Source organism: Gymnoscopelus braueri, assembly GCF_963280865.1.
Source record: "Gymnoscopelus braueri genome assembly, chromosome: 22".
NCBI lineage: Eukaryota > Metazoa > Chordata > Actinopteri > Myctophiformes > Myctophidae > Gymnoscopelus > Gymnoscopelus braueri.
Window position 1 is genome coordinate 31960056 of NC_137624.1, and position 18357 is coordinate 31978412.

At 43.7% G+C, this 18357-nt stretch overlaps 1 protein-coding gene across 1 annotated transcript in view; it reads left to right on the forward strand.

Moving 5' to 3' along the window:
• The window catches only part of vcanb (versican b), a 49353-nt gene that overhangs the window by 8679 nt on the left and 22317 nt on the right, over positions 1-18357 (forward strand). Inside the window, exons 5-8 of the mRNA XM_080419823.1 lie at positions 1172-1465; positions 8703-9713; positions 12746-12978; positions 16920-18234. Coding sequence (XP_080275949.1) covers positions 1172-1465; positions 8703-9713; positions 12746-12978; positions 16920-18234 — 2853 coding nt within the window. The remainder of the gene's footprint in view (positions 1-1171; positions 1466-8702; positions 9714-12745; positions 12979-16919; positions 18235-18357) is intronic.

Genomic DNA, 18357 nt, shown 5'->3' on the forward strand with positions numbered 1-18357 from the left:
AACCCCCTCAAGGACCACTGTTGCTGCCCGGACCACTGGTTGAGAACCACTGGCTTAGACGATGTGCATCTTTGATCCATCTTTTCATATTAGTCAGACTTGTGGCCATTACGGCAACACTATTCTTCATTCCTGAAGGTCCTTCCTCCTCTAGGGGTGTTTGTTTAATGTGTGACGTGACCCTTTCCCCTTCCTTCCCCTAAAGTAAATATTTGACATGATTTCACACGCTTTACCATCGCTGCCTGAGGGAAGAGTTTCTTGTACTCGAAACGAGTTGCTGAGTAGTCTGTAAGATATTTTAAGCCAATTGTTTGTTTGTCTGAACAAAAATCTGTTTGAAGGCATTTCAACTAATGCCTACTCCTCAGGAACCCTAACGACCCTATAGGACATTTCTATTTCTATGCACAAAAAAGGCTTTTCAAAGAAGTACTGCTTAACTCCCAAATGGTGTGAACTGCAGACTTGCAAAGAAAATAATTCCAAGGCAAATATATAGGATTTATTTTGAGCAAGGCAACTAATTATGACCAACGCGTAGCGACCCATAGGTCTTCATCAGGGTCTGTCTCTGTCTCGGTCTTGAGAGCCAAGTCCGCAGTCCACACCATTTGGGAGTTAAGCAGTACTTCTTTGAAAACCCTTTTTTTGTTCATATGTCCCTACCTGTATCACCAAAGAGCCACTGGCTGATCCCTGCAGCGCTTATTTTTTCTCTTTTTATACCATTTCTATGCATTTGATGTATTACCTTGACCGTGTTTACCTTGCTTACTGTTACTCGCTGTGGATTAACTCTTTAAGACCTGAGAACGCATCTGTGTGTCATTTTTTAGATTTCGTTGGGCTATTCAAAAATAGCAGATATACAAGCTCATAGCGCGGCACCGAGTGCCGCGCTATGAGCTTGTAGATCTGCTATTTTTAAAAAATCGTGATTTTTTTTTTGCAAATCTTTGAATATATATATATTTAAAGCGAGCATTTCTAGCTAAAATGTTATTGCTTCTGGGGATTCTACAAATGTCTTCTAAATCAGTTTAAAACTGTTTTCTGAAACACTTATGTTGCTATAATATTAATGTCAGTGTCAAGGAGCCTAAATTGTAAATTGTACAATTATGTAAAAATGTGATGTATGACTCTGTACCCCCCTCCCTCCCTAAAGGTGAGGTGTTCTACTTTCCTTCCCGGGACAAGCTGACTCTGGAGGAGGCCAGACAGGAGTGTGAGAAGCGCGAGGCGGTGCTGGCCTCGCCGGGACACCTGTTCGCGGCCTGGAGGGCGGGTTTGAACCGCTGCGACTACGGCTGGCTGTCGGACGGCAGCGTGCGCTACCCCATCTCCGTGTCCCGGCCCCAGTGCGGCGGGGGCACGCTGGGGGTCCGCACGCTCTACCGAAACGAGAACCAGACCGGCTACCCCGACCCCACGGAGAGATACGTGGCTGTCTGCTTCAAGGGTAATTCAATCAGAAACACTCTCGTCTTAGTAGATAAAGAACCATTTATTGCCACAAATGGAATACAGTTAAGCTTGGCGTTAAAGGAGCTACACCATGAATTAAAAAAAAATAATTTGATATTTAATATCATATGGTGTATGTCCCTCAAACCTTTTTCAAAAGGTTTGAGCCTAAATCATCACTCAGATATACTCATCCCAAGTCAATTGTCTCTGGCTTATACAGCACTTTCAGCTGCAATACCAAAACGTCCTCTTGGGCAGGGGGGGGCTACTGAGCAATTCTGTCTGTTAATAAAAAAAAATATTAAAAAAAATTATTAAAAAAAAAAAAAGAATGGAAAAATTCTGCATAAAAAGACGCATCTAAGAAAAATACAAAATCGAAAAAAAAACACTTTGAACATTTTTGAACAATTCCACCAAGTGTTTGAGGTGCCTGTTTCACCCACTTCCGGGGGGCGGAGCCAAAATCCAAGCGCGAAGTATTTGTTCGTAGACCCCCACTTAGGGGGGGTAGAAAAAGTTTCGGAGCGATTCGGGCACTTTTCATTTAACATTGGGTTTGCCATCATTAATGTTTATAACATCATAAACATTTCCATTCTGAGATCGCCTGTTCAGACACGCCCATTCTGGAAATCCATGAAATGAGAAGGAATGACTGAATTAAAAAAAAAACATTTTTTTGGGTACAAGAGACACTGGGGACCCCAAAAAATACAAAAAAACTAGAAAAAAGCGATTTTCATGGTGTAGACCCTTTAAAGCTCCGCTCTTGGGAGAATATTCACTGAATTTTGTCGAAGCAGCCTGCTAAGCATATATTCAGAGAATGCATAAGAAAATCCCCATAGGGATACAATGTCAACAATAGCAGTACATTGACATATTAGTTAGAATTAGCAGATATACATGATACACAAGTATTTGAGCCTATATGCAAGACTGTAAACAAGCAGATATACATGATAACCACATGTATTTGAGCCTAAGCCAGACTCTAATCAAAAGGTGGAGGCTGGGGTGGAGGAGGAGCTAGCAAAATGCATTGGTTCAGCAACCAAGAAAGACCTAGAGAATAGAAGCCGTATTTAAAGGATCCTCTTTGCTCATGCGTGAGCTGTGATTGGATAATGAGTGTGTGACGTAATGACCACTGAGCTGTGAATGGGAAATAGAATGCTGATGTTCACATCAGCTGACTGACCGCTGGTTACAGCTTTGGCGTGCACGACTTCCGTGTCCTGCATGAACTAACGCTATGCTTCATGAGTGTGTGAGTGTGTGTGTGTGTGTGTGTGTGTGTGTGTGTGTGTGTGTGTGTGTGTGTGTGTGTGTGTGTGTGTGTGTGTGTGTGTGTGTGTGTGTGTGCGTGCGTGTGCGTGTGGAAAAAAAAGTCCATTCCATTATGCCAGGTTCGTCCAACGCATCACGGTCGGCTCGTAAAACTGTTGATCAAATATAAATACGTTTTCTGTACTGAATTGTCTATGTATCGCCTCAAATGTTTCCAAAAACATTCTTTAGTGTAACTGCTTGGCTGTAAATAAATGACATTGTGTTTGTTTACACATTGAATGGCCGCCACGTTGGATACGTGGCGGCAAAAACCCAAACACCGTGGATTGATATGATCCAGGTGCACAGGTCCATAGCAGCGGTTTGTACTTCCAACGTTCCGCTATCAAGGAATAAACAGACCGCTGAATGTTGTGATTGACCAATCAGAATGGACCAATCAGAATGGATTCAACTAGGCCATCTAGGGTTAGGGTTTTAAGGCTGATCAGACTTCCATTTGAAATTGTAAATATTTGCAAAAAGTATAAAACACGTGTGAAGACAGTGCACCCCACTGGCAGCGTCTACATGAAATAATATGTTGCTGATCGGTCCAGCGGTTTGAGAGACTAGAGAGACAGACAAACAGACAGACGGACGGACAGACAGACAGACAGACAGACAGAATCTCTTCTAGACAGCTAGACTCCTGCAGGGTGTAAAAACGACAGTAGTAAAAACCTAAAGATAAAATAAACATCAATAAAAAAACAAATAGCATCAATTTAACATCACTTTAAAAATGAATTAAAGACAGGAAAAGCTATTCAAGGGAAATAAGCGCGGGTAAACAAAAGGCAATAAAAACGGGTTAAAATCCTCTATATAAAAGTAGGTTTTCACAAGTGATTTTAAAAGATGACACTGACTTTATGTGCGTGCGCTTCCATTCCTAATCTTCCACTTCTTCTTCTTTCTCACGCCCCTCCTCCCATCATTGTGCTGCAGCCAGACAGAGAGACAAGATGAAGTTTCTCTCCAGCTATTTGAGTTATGACCTCAGCTTATCTGAACTCTGACCCTGTTTTAACGTCCTGGTCTGGGGGTTGTCAAAACAGTCCGCCCTGGAGCTGTAGGACAGCTGACACTGCGTATAGCAGCCTCACACTTAAAGGTAGTACAAAGCGACAGAAAGACAGAAAGACAGAGAGAGGGAGAGAGGGAGAGAGGGAGAGAGAGAGAGAGAGTGTGGGCTTAGAAGAGTGCAGGAAGACAGACAGATGCTGGCGTTCCGTGAACACACAGATGTGCATAGTTTGTACTGTTGGATTATTTATTTTTTTATGACTGAGAGCTTGTTTGCAGTGTGGAAATCATTGCAGTGGTTTGTCTCAATGCAGTCGGAAAAAGAAAGCTGTAGTTGTCGTCTCCCAAAACCCCAAAAAGACGGATAGTTGGTTGCCCCGCCGGTGTCGCGTGCCGCAAAGCTCTACAAGCTCTCAACGCGTTGCGGTGCAACGCGTTGAGGGCTTATAGATCGGCTATTTCCGGCGTGCGACACTGGCGTGCAAACCAAGTACGACTCAGGCTTTTCGTTGAAGAACAGACTTTCAAACTAGTGCCCACAACTCCCATTATCCACCAGCTGGCGGAGCGGGAGACAGGAGTGGTACCAGTGTGAACACAAAACGCTATTTAGGCCCCCAAATACGAAGACTAAACTTCCCACTGCCCTGTTTATGGTGTGGTGTTTTATGAGGGGAAAACCCAACTCATGTGTGCTGCTCTCTAACACAGATACTTCAGAACCAGGACAGGTCCCTAATGCATCACAGCTGGCCCCTGCCCAGCGACACATGCAGCCATGAGCCAGAGGAGAGAGATACAGGCAGACCTGATACTCCTCCATTAGAACATCCATCAAATAGCACTTTATACATAAACACGTCTTCAAAATAAGTTACTTTTTTGGATGTACCGTAGAGTACAGTTAAGAAATGTAAGTTATACAAAAAAGAAAGACAAGGATTAAACGGATCATGCGGCATTACGGACGACTTGAGGGCTTGCCTGGAAAACTCACTGGGACTTTTGAAAAACGTGCAACTTTTTGTGGTGTAATGTGTTTTGCCAACTTTGCTAGTAAGTTGAGACAGCAGGAGAAGTACGAGCGCAGCGAGCAAGGCTTAACGGAGAGGTAATGTAATGTCAGTGACAGTATGAGGACAGACCCCAGCGCTCGGCCAGATGGCCGGGGCTCGCCAAACACATGACATCATCCCTGGGCAGGGCCCGTTTCGGAGGAGCTAGACTTTTGGAGGGGCTGCTTGCTAGAAGCAGGGTCTCTCCCGTCACGGTGTGAATGACCACAATAAGTGACTCTCCGGAGTGAGTTAAGTCTGGGCGCTAATCAGCCCGTGAGGACCCGTTGGAATGCGTGCTAAGACAGGGAGGAGGAGGATGAGGAGAGATACACGGTCCATTTGAGCCTTATCTGGGTTTGACTGCGTGTTCGGAGAAGAGATACAGAGAAGATTGAGGGTGATTGACAAAGTGAGCGATAGACAGACAACGAGAGAGAGAGAGAGAGAGAGAGAGAGACAGAGAGAGAGAGAGAAGGGGATATAGAGAGAGAGGCCGACCCATTTATAGACGACTTTCAAGGCCAAGGATGATGAAAGAAAGGGTCGTTTAAATATCGTTTATTAAAGTGTTATGCCAGTAACATCACTACCCTGAGCTTTCTCCCAGGCAAGAGAGTGAGTGTATTCATTCATTCAGCTGCTAGAATTATACAAATGAGCATTCTATATTTCTTTTGGTGGGTTATTATTCCATCACGATGGCAAGCATGCGTATGTTACGTCAATAAGAACATTAACCACTCAAAGGGGAATTTCACTTTAAAACACTTCCGGGGTCATTTTCTGGGGGTCTTTTACTCTGGCTTTTGTGTGCTGTGTGTGCACCCCAGACAGTTTTTAAGTCGCTTGATTCAATATTTAGATATTCGATATTCATGTGATCAGACACACACCCCCACCTACTGTAAGGCCATTCAACATCAAACCTGAAACCTGTTAGGGTCTTTGAAAGCAAACCTGCTTCTGGTGACCGATATTGTCCTTCTAATGAACGGGGAGACCTCAAATGGATATCAAATGTCTAAATATTTGAATCAAGCAACTTAAAAACTGTCTGGGGTGCACACAAAAAGCCAGACTAGACATGAAAATGACCCCAGAAATGTTTTAAAGTTAAAGTCTCCTTTAAGACCTATTTTATACTTTGCCGTACGATGGTGAGAGAGCTGCGATACAGAATGTGTTTGAATGAATAAGATGACATTTTAACCAATCTGTACCGTAGAGTATGTTGTTAATACAATATAACTAGTACATCTTTAGTGGTTGGAGGTGGTCTCCCTTCTCTTCCATTGAGACATTTAGACCCTTGTGTCAAGTAGTTCCCAAACCCCCTACCCTGACAAGCACTAGGAACATTTATTTTGACTCGGTTCCACAGATAAATATTGTGGAAATAGTCAAACTATACAAGCTCGGCTAGTTTCACAATTTTTTAATATATATTTGTAGTATTTGACAATTTGGTATTAAACAAGTCATTACATTGTAACTTTAGAAATGTGCAGATACCCTGTATACAGTTATGTATACAGTATACTGTATGTTGGTTTGTTTACTGTTGTGTTGAGTGAGAAAACAATTTTGCACATTGAGTTAATCATCTGGGTACCCCACCAGAATAATTTGGGGATCCGCCTGGGGGTCCCGACCCCCAGTTTGCAAACCACTGAAGTAGTACCGCCTGATGCACATGAGCCCAACATATCCCCCTGGTCTTATAGCTCATTGGTAGACATTCTCTCTCCCGAAATTTGTCCCTGAGCAAGACTCTTAACCCCTATTTGCTCACAGGTTCTCATTGGAAACAAGACCGCAAGGACTTAATTGAACGACCTGTTAAAAAAAGGAATTATCCTTATCCTTATCCTATCCTGCCAGGACACGTTATTGTCAGTTGAGCTATAAGGTGTGTGTGGCTGTGAGTCAGAGGAGAAAACTGATGCTTTTGGAAGTGCTGCAAAAACTAGCAGTTTGATCATGGCTCAGATATCTTTTATTTATTTGTTCTAATCTATAAATAAAGCTGTGCTGGCAGCCATCAAACCTGTGCCTCTGACACCAGCTGGCACCGCACCGTTCTTAAGGCAGGAAATTAACTTATTTTTGACAGGTTGACATCATGTTTCAAAAATCAAAGTTTGCTGGATTTCCTTTTATAGTCTGCTCTGCTGTGCGCTGTAACACCACCAAACCCCAAATGACTGTACCCTCCTCCACACTGGTTGTATATGCTACATCTAATGCCGCTATATTCTGTATAAGACCAGGGGTCTTCAAAGTTTTTCAGCCCAAGGACCCCCCCTATCTGGGAGAGAGATGAAGCAGGGACTGTAGCGGACCCAGCTGGACATGAAGGAGTTGAAGCTCGACTGATGAGTTTATAATTTGTATTCGGAACCCAACGTGAAAACTAGAACAGAAAACATACAATAAATACATCAAAAGTCAATTCATAAACATCATTGCATCAATACAACATGACAAAACATATCTTAACTTCATATAAACTCTAATCATTAAGAATACATTGCACATTATCTATACCATTAGACTGTGCATACATAAACTACCATAAGAAAACAATAAAACTCAAAGCATCCACAGTGACAACAGTACCAAAACAGTTACAAAAATAATACCCTTTTCCCCTTCCAGCTAGGCGCTAATGGCAGAGTTCTGTAACCGTCTGTTTTTCCTTGACCATACTTTCAGGTCCATATTAGACTAACATTTTCTATGCAGTCCTTTCCTTCTGTAACAAACATTTCTCCTCCCATGCTGTCACTGAGCTAGGCTTAAATACCCCCCCTTTCAGGAAGCCAGCCACCCTGACTTCCGTGTTCCAGCTAGAGCCTTCAAAATAAAGGTTTGGCCGTACCAGGGTCCGTTACAGGGACCCCCACTACATATTGCATAACATTGTGTTGCAGATTAAACTTTTTTCATAGATTTTCATAGATAGATAGCTAAGCTTGACAGCACTATCATCAGTGTTGGATTCATGTAAATGTGTATTTTCAGACATCTAACCCTTAAACCACTTAAACCGTCAATACTTAGTAAACTTGACCTTTCACTCTGAACTTAGTCTGCTCTTTTTTCCCTCTCGCTGATCTACAAGCTGACAACGCCTCGCAGTGCGAGGTGTTGTGAGCTTGTAGATCTGATATTTTTGGCTAAAGTACTCCTTAGAATAGGGATGTTATTTGCTATTTTTTTTACATCTCATCTTTACACAGTAAAATCGTCAGCGTTCATTTCTCAATGTGCTACTCTGAGATTGTACTCTCTGAGTTCAAAACCCAAGATTTTACACAGTGTACATCTTTAGTACCGTACCTTGAGGGTTAATCGGCATCACTTTAACAGCGTGGTTCTGTTGGAGGCTATCTGTCTATAAGAGTGTCTCTCTGTGTGTGTGTGTGTGTGTGTCTGTGTGTCCGGACATAATCTCAGAAACCGCTGGAACGATCAGTGCAAACTTCTTGAGCACATCACTGCCAGTAGGCCAGCGTAGTAGGTAGCCTACCTCTTTTTCTACATGGGGTTTGCACTTTTAATTCATTAATTGTATTAATCTTATAATGAATGGAAGTCAATAATGTTGATAGGGCTGAAACCTTGTCCACATTTGGAGTCATACGTCGTCATAGATACGTCATAAACGACTGACGTCATAGATGACAGATGTCACAGGCTGGGTCACTTGAGACCATGAGGTCCGAGATCCACATGATATGATTTTATCATTCAGTGTTAATAAAACAGATAAACAAACCCCATGTTCTCTTCTCTCCTCTACAGCTAACGAGCCAGAAGCGACTCCAACCGCGCCGCCAACGTCTGCAGCAGATGCACACACACCTGAGAGGACCCTAGACACACACCGCAGCTCCTCAACCGGCGAACCACTTATCACGCAGCGTGAAGGAATGCCCGTCCAAACAGGAAGAGACGATCGCACACAAACACGGAGGCCCGTTCTGCACACGTCTACCGACCAGCCCGGCCGCGCGGCGTCCACGGACGGAGCTGACACACAGCGCAGCAGCACGCAACAGCAAGTCACAGACGCACACACAGCACCGGAGACAGGTGGGAGACCACATCACACGGTTGGCACGCCGCCAACGGAGAGACCACACACGACCACACAGAGATCAGATTACACATCTGTATCCCGGCGGCAGCAGCACACAGGCCTTGACACGGTGACAGATCCCGGTCCAGACTCCCCAGTGGGCTTCTCCACCCCGTTCCCTGACTACGTCCTGGAAGACTTTAAAGACTTGTCCAAGGTGGAGTCGGTCCCGGGGAGAGGGGACACTCTGCTCCCCATGCAGCTGCCTCCCTTGCCCACCACCCGCTCCCAGCCACCGCCGTACCTGGACATTGCCCAGGGGGGAGACGAGGAGGAGGAGGACGTGGTGTCTCGGCTGGGAGGATCGGGCCGAGGGGAGAGCAGCGGCGCCAGCGGGGAGGGAAGCTCCGCCGGAGAGCCGTCTAGAGCCACCGCCGGTGAGGAGGATCAAGTGGAGACCCCCACGCGGTCCTGGGTTGATGGTTTGAACACAGGGTCTGGACTAGGGATGTTCCCCACGACCGGACTCACAGAGCCTGGCCAGCAGCCCGCTGTGGTCTACAAAGAACCCGGGTCTTTGCCTCCTACCGTCGCAACGCAGACCGAGCACCAGCCTGGACCAGGGTCGTTTGACCTTGACCTCTCAGGGGCCGTTCCCGGAAAGGACAACCCCTCTTCTAAATCGCCCTTTCAACTCATCATTGTGGATCTGCAACACAACCATAACCAGTCAGGTAAGCATTTTTGGGTGCATTACTAACACCTGTACTTACAACCTTGTATATCGTCGCTGTTGGGCAGAAACCTCTTATGTCCATATTTTAATGTTCTAAACCCATTAAGTTCTTTTGTCTGTTCTACAGTGTCAGACAAATGCAACAAAAGTAGCAGATCTGCAAGCTCGAAATGCGGCGCAAAGCCTTGTGTAGAGACAGTTGTATCAAAGACTGATCATCAAAATATAAACATACTCTCTTCATTTATGAAAGTGCTGCATTACAGTATGTAGGCCTTTCAAAAGTTTGAATGCTTTAGGACATACTGTACAATGAAAGGATATGGGCTTATTCACTTGATCTGTCTATGAGCTCTGACTGCTAAGAATTTCTGCTGTGTCATGTCTGTCAAAGTGTTGTGTCATGCTGTGTGTCCTGCTGTGTTTGGTTTTATGTTGAATGTTACAAAGCGTGTGCGTGTGCGTGTGCGTGTGCGTGTGCATGTGTGTGTTGTGCAGTTGTGCAGTTGTGCGCTGTATGCCGTGTTGTGAACAGTGTTCTGCTGTAGATGATTTGGTATTATTTTGTGAGATCTTCAAACAATGTGAAACACTGGAATATCTTCACATATAAATTGTATTAACATATTTGCTTAACATAACATTTTATTTGTGATGTAAAAAAAAGCATTGCCGCTGTAAATAATGGAGCAACTTGGACTATAGCATCACACATATTTAGGACAAAGTCTTGTGACTGAGTAGCTGTCAATCCAATCACACCATGCATATACTGTATGTATATACTGTATGTTTACTGTTTGCCTCAGGTAGGTATCTAATCTCAGGTTTAGTGCTTACATCAACACTTTAACACTTTATATAAAGTATAGCTTACATGTTTACCATGGTCTTAACCCATTCAATCCGGGAACGAATGTCATTTTAGATTTCTTTGGCTATTAAAACAATAGCAGATATACAAGCTCATATAGCGAGGCACCGAGTGTCGCGCTATGAGCTTTTAGATCTGCTATTTTTGAAAAATCTTGAAAATGTTTGCAAATCTTTGAATATATATATATTTTTTTTTAAAGCGAACATTTGTAACTCAAATCTTTGCTTCTGGGGGGTCCCTGGAACAAAACATTTTGAGATGGGGGTCCGCGGCCAAATACGTATCTAAAAATGTTTTCTAAATCCTAACAGTATGTTGCTATATCAGTGGTGCTCCAACTTTTCCATGTCAAGGACCCCCAAAATGATATGTATTTGGCCGCGGACCCCCCATCTCAAAATATGTTGTTCCAGGGACCCCTAGAAGCACAGATCGGAGTTAAAATGTTCAAAAAAAGCATATCTACAAGCTCATAGCGCAGCACTCGGTGCCGCGCTATGAGCTTGTACAGTATATCTGCTTTTTGAATTTGCCAAAGAAATCTTAAAATGACACAGATGCGTTCCCGGTCTTAATGGATTAACCACTTACACTTAATTAGGGGTGTGCCGATATATCGTCCCGCGATACGTTTTCGTGACGATATGTATCGTTTTGGGAGATTTTTTTTTTTTTATGAATACAATAATACAATAATTACAATAATAATCAGGCATGCAAACAGCCCCGAGGTGAAAAGGGTGACAACATCGGGTCAGGTGTCACACTATTGTCACACTGTTGCCCTATTTGGATTCAAAATGGCTATTGTAGCTGAAAAGCTACAAGTTTGCATGTCTGAATAATGCAAAACAGAAATATTTGTTTGCATTTCCTCCCCCCCCCCCATATATTTTCATAATAAAAAAGTGGCATATATCGTATCGTATCGATGTTGTGAGCCCAATATCGTATCGTATCGTTTCATGAAATTAGTGTATCGGCACACCCCTACACTTAATACTTCTTCCCCTTAATTTAGAGTATTTATTTTAACCCCTTTTTTTCTCACAATTTTCCTGCCAATGAATTCCTCCCACTGCTTGTCACTGCTCTTCTACTCTACTGGCAGTCCTTGCAAGGTGCCGGCCAACGGTACACAGAACCAATGCCCTAAACTATACTTATTTGGGTCCAGGGCTCTAGGGTCTACTCCTTTTTTTCCCCTATATTTTCGACGGAAATATCCGATCTAGATGCTCGGCTATTTTCACCCCAGAATAGGGACGTTTATGACGAGACATATATGCATACTTTGTTTTAACTCTGCAGCTGGCCGTGACTCACCCTCATCATGACCCAAACACGCCCCTGTCTGTTTTAACCTTTTGACCGTTGACCTTGGGTGGACATTTCTGAACCATTGTGTAAACCGTCATGTGGTTAGTAGTTGCTCTTGCACATTGTCACTTAAATGTTTTATGGATAGTAGATATACTTATTATTTGTAAATCAAGAAGCTTGAAAGAATAAAAAGCCAGTCAAAGATCAGTGTTATCTGACACCTCTCACTGCAGTTACTAGTTTAACCACTTAAACACTATCTACTCCGGGGTCCCCCAGGGGTCTGTACTGGGCCCCCTTCCTTTTCCCCCCTCTACACCAAATATCTTCGCCTATTTTGGTCAAATGTTCACCTATTATTAAATGCCCGGAATAGAGGTGCTAGGCTTCATGTGGTTAAGAACAAATAATATATATACATCTATATACGTATTTTGTGATCCTAAAGCAGCGTTTTTTTAAATCTTTAAGTTTATTCTTCAACATGTAAACATTTTTATATCATATATCAAATATCACGTATCCTGTCACACTGAATATCAGCCTCTTTTCAGAGCCTACAATAATGTATTTATTTATTTATTTTTGTTCATATTGTCAGCTTTTTTTTTGTTTCTGTAACACTGTTTCAAATAATGTCTCGCCTGCTCGTTATTTTTGTTTCGTTTTTCTGCATTTGAAGCACTGTTTTTGTCACACACTTTTTACAAACTCTTTTGAGCTGTAACCCTGTTTGTTTTGAACTATGAACTTATATTATGCTTTATTTCACCCTTGTTCATACATATTTTTTTTTCTTTCTCCATGCTGTTCATTATTGTGTTTTCTAGTCGATGAGATCCTGAAGATCTTGAGCGGGCCTGGACTACTCGGTGGCGACGGCTCCAGCAGCTTCCAGTTCCCTCGGCCTGGAGGTAATGAAGGCTCCGTCAAGAGCATGCAGTTCCCTCAGTTCCTGGACTTATCCACGCTGACCGGCGAAGCCAGCGGAGACACTGACACCGTGCTGCCCGCTCCATTCACCATGCCCCCCTCACTCAGCTTCATCAATGGAAAACATGAGGTACCGTTTGTCACGGAACTGCTTTGCCTTAGCTCTGTTTGTCATGGAAATGCTTCTCCAGCAGCGTTTATTTAGTCGACTAAAACTGTGACGACATTTTCTTTGTCGACTACCTTTGTTCACGACAAAAACGTAATACAAATGTAATAAAAAACTAAGCTATGATGACTAAAACTATGACTGAATATATTGACAATTTTGTCAACAAATACAAACTAGACTAAAATATTTGGGAGGGAGAAGTGGAGAAGAGATCCAGTAGAACTAAGACAAGTCGACTGCGTGGGTTTCACCAAAAATAGACGCTCTACAAGCTCACAACGCGTCGCAGCGCGACGCGTTGTGAGCTTGTAGACCGGCTATTTTCGGGATGTAGCGTAGTGTGTGTAGCGAAGTCTAAATCAGCCATTTCAACGGCATCACGGGCGGCCCATCAAGATACATTTTATTCGACGAAAAACACTAAAACATTTATAAAATATGACTGCAACTAAATGGATTTTTTTTTCAAAAGACTGACTAAAAATAAATCATAATTTGCTGTCAAAATCAACACTGTTCTCCATACCTCTGTTTGTCATGCTTCTCCTTACCTCCTTCCAAACATTTTCGATATTTTTCAGATACTTAAAAAGATAACAGATGTACAAGCTTGTAGATCTGCTATTTTTGATCAACACATAAATGGAGCTGCTTCTCCATACCTCTGTTTGTCATGGAAATGCTTCTCCATACCTCTGTTCTTCCATCGTTCCATTTCCCTCTTTGGCATCATATTTCTATAACGATCAGATTGTGGTATTTTAGATCTGCATGATTCTTTTTTTTTTGGGGTTCATGGTAAGGAGTTCATGTTTTTCGGATCTTTATGAATCTCGCTCCTGACAAATATTAACACAAAAAGCAACAACACTGAAACAAAACTAGCAGAGCCGCTTTACCACTTAAACCCTAATAGTCCAGGCATTTTAGGTAAAAATGGGGGTCAACCTCCCACTAATTGCAACAAAACCAAACTCAGCTGATTTTGTATCCTCAATATGTCCTGAATCACAGAAAAAAAGTCGCAAGGAATTGTATGAAGGGAAAGTTTCTAAGTATAACGCTTTTGGCCCTTTCTGCTAGATTTGACTATGCTGTATTTGTTCCTTGTAGCAAAACAAGGATACAGAATATCAGTGACAAGAATTTATTATGATCACATAATCACACAACTGATCAAGTACTGATCAAACAACTCAATTAAATTATGTGCACACAATATCACACTACAGAATGTCAAAATGCTTAAATAGGTGATGTCACAATTTCCCATTGACGCCCATGTTAAAAAAGGATTTGAGCATGTTTTCTTGTCTAATTTCCACAAAAAAGGTTCAATACTGCCCACTATCAACCAGAAACTGTTGGATGTAGTACAGCGCTTGTAAAAAGAAAAAGAAAAAAAGCCTTAACCCTTCGAGTGCTATTGCTGCATTTTATGCATTGTTATGAACTAATGTTCATTTCATATACTTTTTATGTGAAGCACTTTAAGCTGCATTTTCTGTATGAAAGTGAAATAAAGTTATTATTATTATTGTTATTATTATTAATATTATTAATATTATTATTATGAAGTGAATTAAAAATGTTTTAGAAATCAGAACTTTGATTTTTTTTTTGTATTACTAAATCCGAAAATAGTCTGGCACTGTCTGGCACTGTGAATTCCACCTGAGGTTTCGGAGGACAATCCCTGATCGAAATATGGTGAACTTCATCATGGAGATGCTGTCAAACCGCAGCTTCGCTCTACAGACCAGTAATGGGCAGATGACTGAGGAATGGTATTCCGTAAGGGTGTGTTCTCTCCTCAATGCTGTAACATCTACATCTATGACCTACCAGATACAACATGGGGCGGCAGTGGCTCAGGGGTAGAGTGGCCAGGGTAGAGTGAACCGGAAACCGCAAGGTTCCCAGTTCGATCCCGGGCTGGGGGGCTCCCCCAGAGTCAGTGTCGAAGTGTCCTTGAGCAAGAAGCTGAACCCCTAATTTCTCCCAATGAGCAGGTTGGTGCCTTGCATGGTTTCCTCCGCCATGTGTGTGTGAATGGGTGAATGTAATGCACAATCTATGTAAAGTGCTTTGGATGAAAGCGCTATACAAATGCACCATTTACCGTTTACCATTTACAACATGAAATGTGGACGACCTAGCCATCATGCTGAGATGACTAACATGGAAGCAAAGACCAACAGGATGGCCATAGCTGAATGGGTAGAGAGCCAGCCTCAGAAGCAGATGGTCTCAAGTTCGATTCCCGGCCCTGCCAAGTTGTTGATGTGTCCCGATGACAATACACTGAACACTTCTGAAACTTAATTTCTCCCACGGGATCAAATAGGTCTAATTATAATTGAAGGTGATGGAAGACGGTCTCAACCAAGACATGGGCACCATGGTAGCCTACCTCCGCAGGTGGCGTTTGTAGCTCAGCATTGGCAAGACAGTGTCGGCGGCATACCATCTTCGCAACAGAGAAGATGGTATCTTCACAACAAAATCACATGCGCAGTGCTTCACATAAGAATGTATATGAAATGAACATGAAAACCGAGTGCATACAAATGCATAATGCATAACATACAGAAATGGCACTTGAAGGGTTAAGATTAGTTTCTTCTTCTTTTTTTTAAACAAGCACTGTAATGCATCCAACACCGTTTCTGGTTGATAGTGGACAGTATTGAACCTTTTGTGTGGAAATTAGACAAGGAAACATGCTTAAATATTTTTTAACATGGGCGTCAATGGGAAATTGTGACATCAGCACATCACCTATTTAAGCATTTTTCAATATGTTCCACCACTGGGATTTCTTAGGACTTTTGATATGTTATAACTAACATATTTATGAAACAAAAAAAGTTGAAAGAGTTTCTGTTGCAATTTGTCCTAGGTTAACCCCTTATTATCCATAGAATGCCTATACTTAATATGCCTGTTTAGAATGGGCCACTTAATTGCAGCTTTCTTAAGAACCGCTCATCCAAACAAGTTCAAACTAGATACTGCATTTCTCTGGGTCCTCAGCAACACACCTGCCAAATGTCGACTTCATACAGTGTTCGGTTTTCAAGATATATAATTGTATGTGTAATAACCATAGAGGTATAATATAACTAGAGGGCGGATTGCCCCGCCCCCAGCTATCATTTCAATGAATGTGCTCAGTGGCGTTTTGAAGCACCCGGAAACCTGCCGGAAGTAGAATTATTGGTTCGATTTTGACCACACGTAGAGTTATGAGCATGCGCACTAGTGTCCTTTTTGCGTTCTACGGCAGCCCGTGTGTCAAGGATTGAACGCGAGATATTTATTAAATACACTCGAGATGCATATTTATATGTAAATGCATATGTATGTATGTATAATATGTTTACATATTTATATGTATAAATATAAATATCTCTCAGTATGTTTTGCGCGTGCATGTATTTCTCCCTGCCTGCAGTTCCAGCTTTGGCCACTGGGGTGGCAGCTTCAATGTTTCTCAGCAACTCTGGGGGCTTGGTAATAACAGTGTGGATGGCGGCCATTTTGAAATTTCCCTACATGCAATTCCTTGCGACTTTTTTCCTCTCATTCAGGACATATTTAGGACACAAAATCAGTTGAGTTTGTTTTTGTTGCAATTAGTGGGAGGTCAAGTGCCAATATTACTGGACTATAAAGACTTCATTGACTGGAGTTCCCCAAGGGTCTATACTTAGTCCCCCCCCCCTTTTGTTTTTGTTGCTCTACACCAAATCTCTTCACCTACGCTAGGGTTCATGTGGTTAAAAAGGAATCAAAACTAGACTGAAATTGAAAACAAAAGTCAAAAAACAAAATACAAAAACTAACGCAACCTTTCCTTCCTCTACCCGGGTGCTTTGGTGTTTGGTTGTTTACAGGTGACATTAGAGCCAGAGCTCCCAGAGGAGGCCAGAGGAGATCAGTTTGAGACGGCTACTCCTGTCCAAGTAGGAGAGGAGGAGGAGGAGGAGGAGGAGGAGGAGGAGGAAGAGGACGCAACAGAAGAGGAGATCCCCTCCACGTTTGACTATGAAGCCATAATAATCCACGCAGGCACCACCATCGAGACGGTCCCAGACTCCACTGACACAGCAATCACACCCCCGTCCCACACCACCGCCTCCCCTGGAGGCCCCCTGCACCCCGCCACCCCCCTAACCCACCATGAGGGAGATGAGGACGGTTCTGATGCCCGGCCCACTCCGTCCGTAGACGACGTTCAATCCGGCGTGGTGACCGATGAAACCGAAATCGGGGGGGCGGACGTTCCGGGCTTCACGGTGGACACGCCGAGACGGGAGACGGGAGTCTTCCCCGCAGAGTCCCAGACGGAGACGGGCGACTTTGAAGGGTCTACGTCGGCGGAAGACGAGGCTTCCGGACTGGATTTCTATCCACAGGAGACTCCCAGACTTGCGAGTTCTCAACCCCCTTCTACCGTAGCTCATCCAAGACCAGGAGGACTCCCCTTCCCCAAAGACCCTGCTGCTGTGGACGGAGGAGCGAGAGAGACCGGCTCGGGGGGAGACCACCTGTCCGAAGGGGAAGGAGGAGAGACCTCCGGGCAACAGGAGGTGTCGGGTGACTCCGCGCCTCTCGGCGAAGAAACCACCGTTACCGTTTCACCGGCCGTGGCCCCTGGAGCCGGTAAAGATGGCACCACCACACGCTACGCTGCACACGTCAGCGTATCGACCAAGGACCAAACCCAACAACAACATACCGTACGTGAAGACACCACACGTCCTGCACTCGCTGCCACATACGACAAGGAGCGTACCACAGCTCCCAAGGATCATTTCAAAGACCCTTTATACTCGACCGTATCTACGACGCACCGTAAAGCACCCGCCTTGCACTCTACCACGCTTCATCAGGCCACACTGCCCAGCAGAGGTGCTTCTTCTGCAGCCCGACAAACCCTCTCTACTCCGACTCCCACACACGTCAGCGACCGCAGCAAAAGCACCCATGCCGTCGTCCCTTTACGGGACCTGACCCCCGACCTCCCGGCTTCCACCACCACCCCTTTCCCAGAGGAGTTTGTAGACTATGAAGACCGTGAGACCGCCGACCCTCCTCCCTTCTTGGAGTCGCTTCCCCAGGTGCCTGCGGAGGGTCGGGGCACAGAGCGACCACACACCAGCTCTGACATGGTCTATTCCATGGAGGCCACTGTTGTGAATGTCAGAGGTATGTGTATCCAGGTGGTGGAAAAAGTACTCACATTTTCTAGTATCAAGTAAAAGTATCAATTCTGCAATGTAGAAATACAAGTAGACAAGTTACAGACAAGTTACAAATACAAGTTACAAG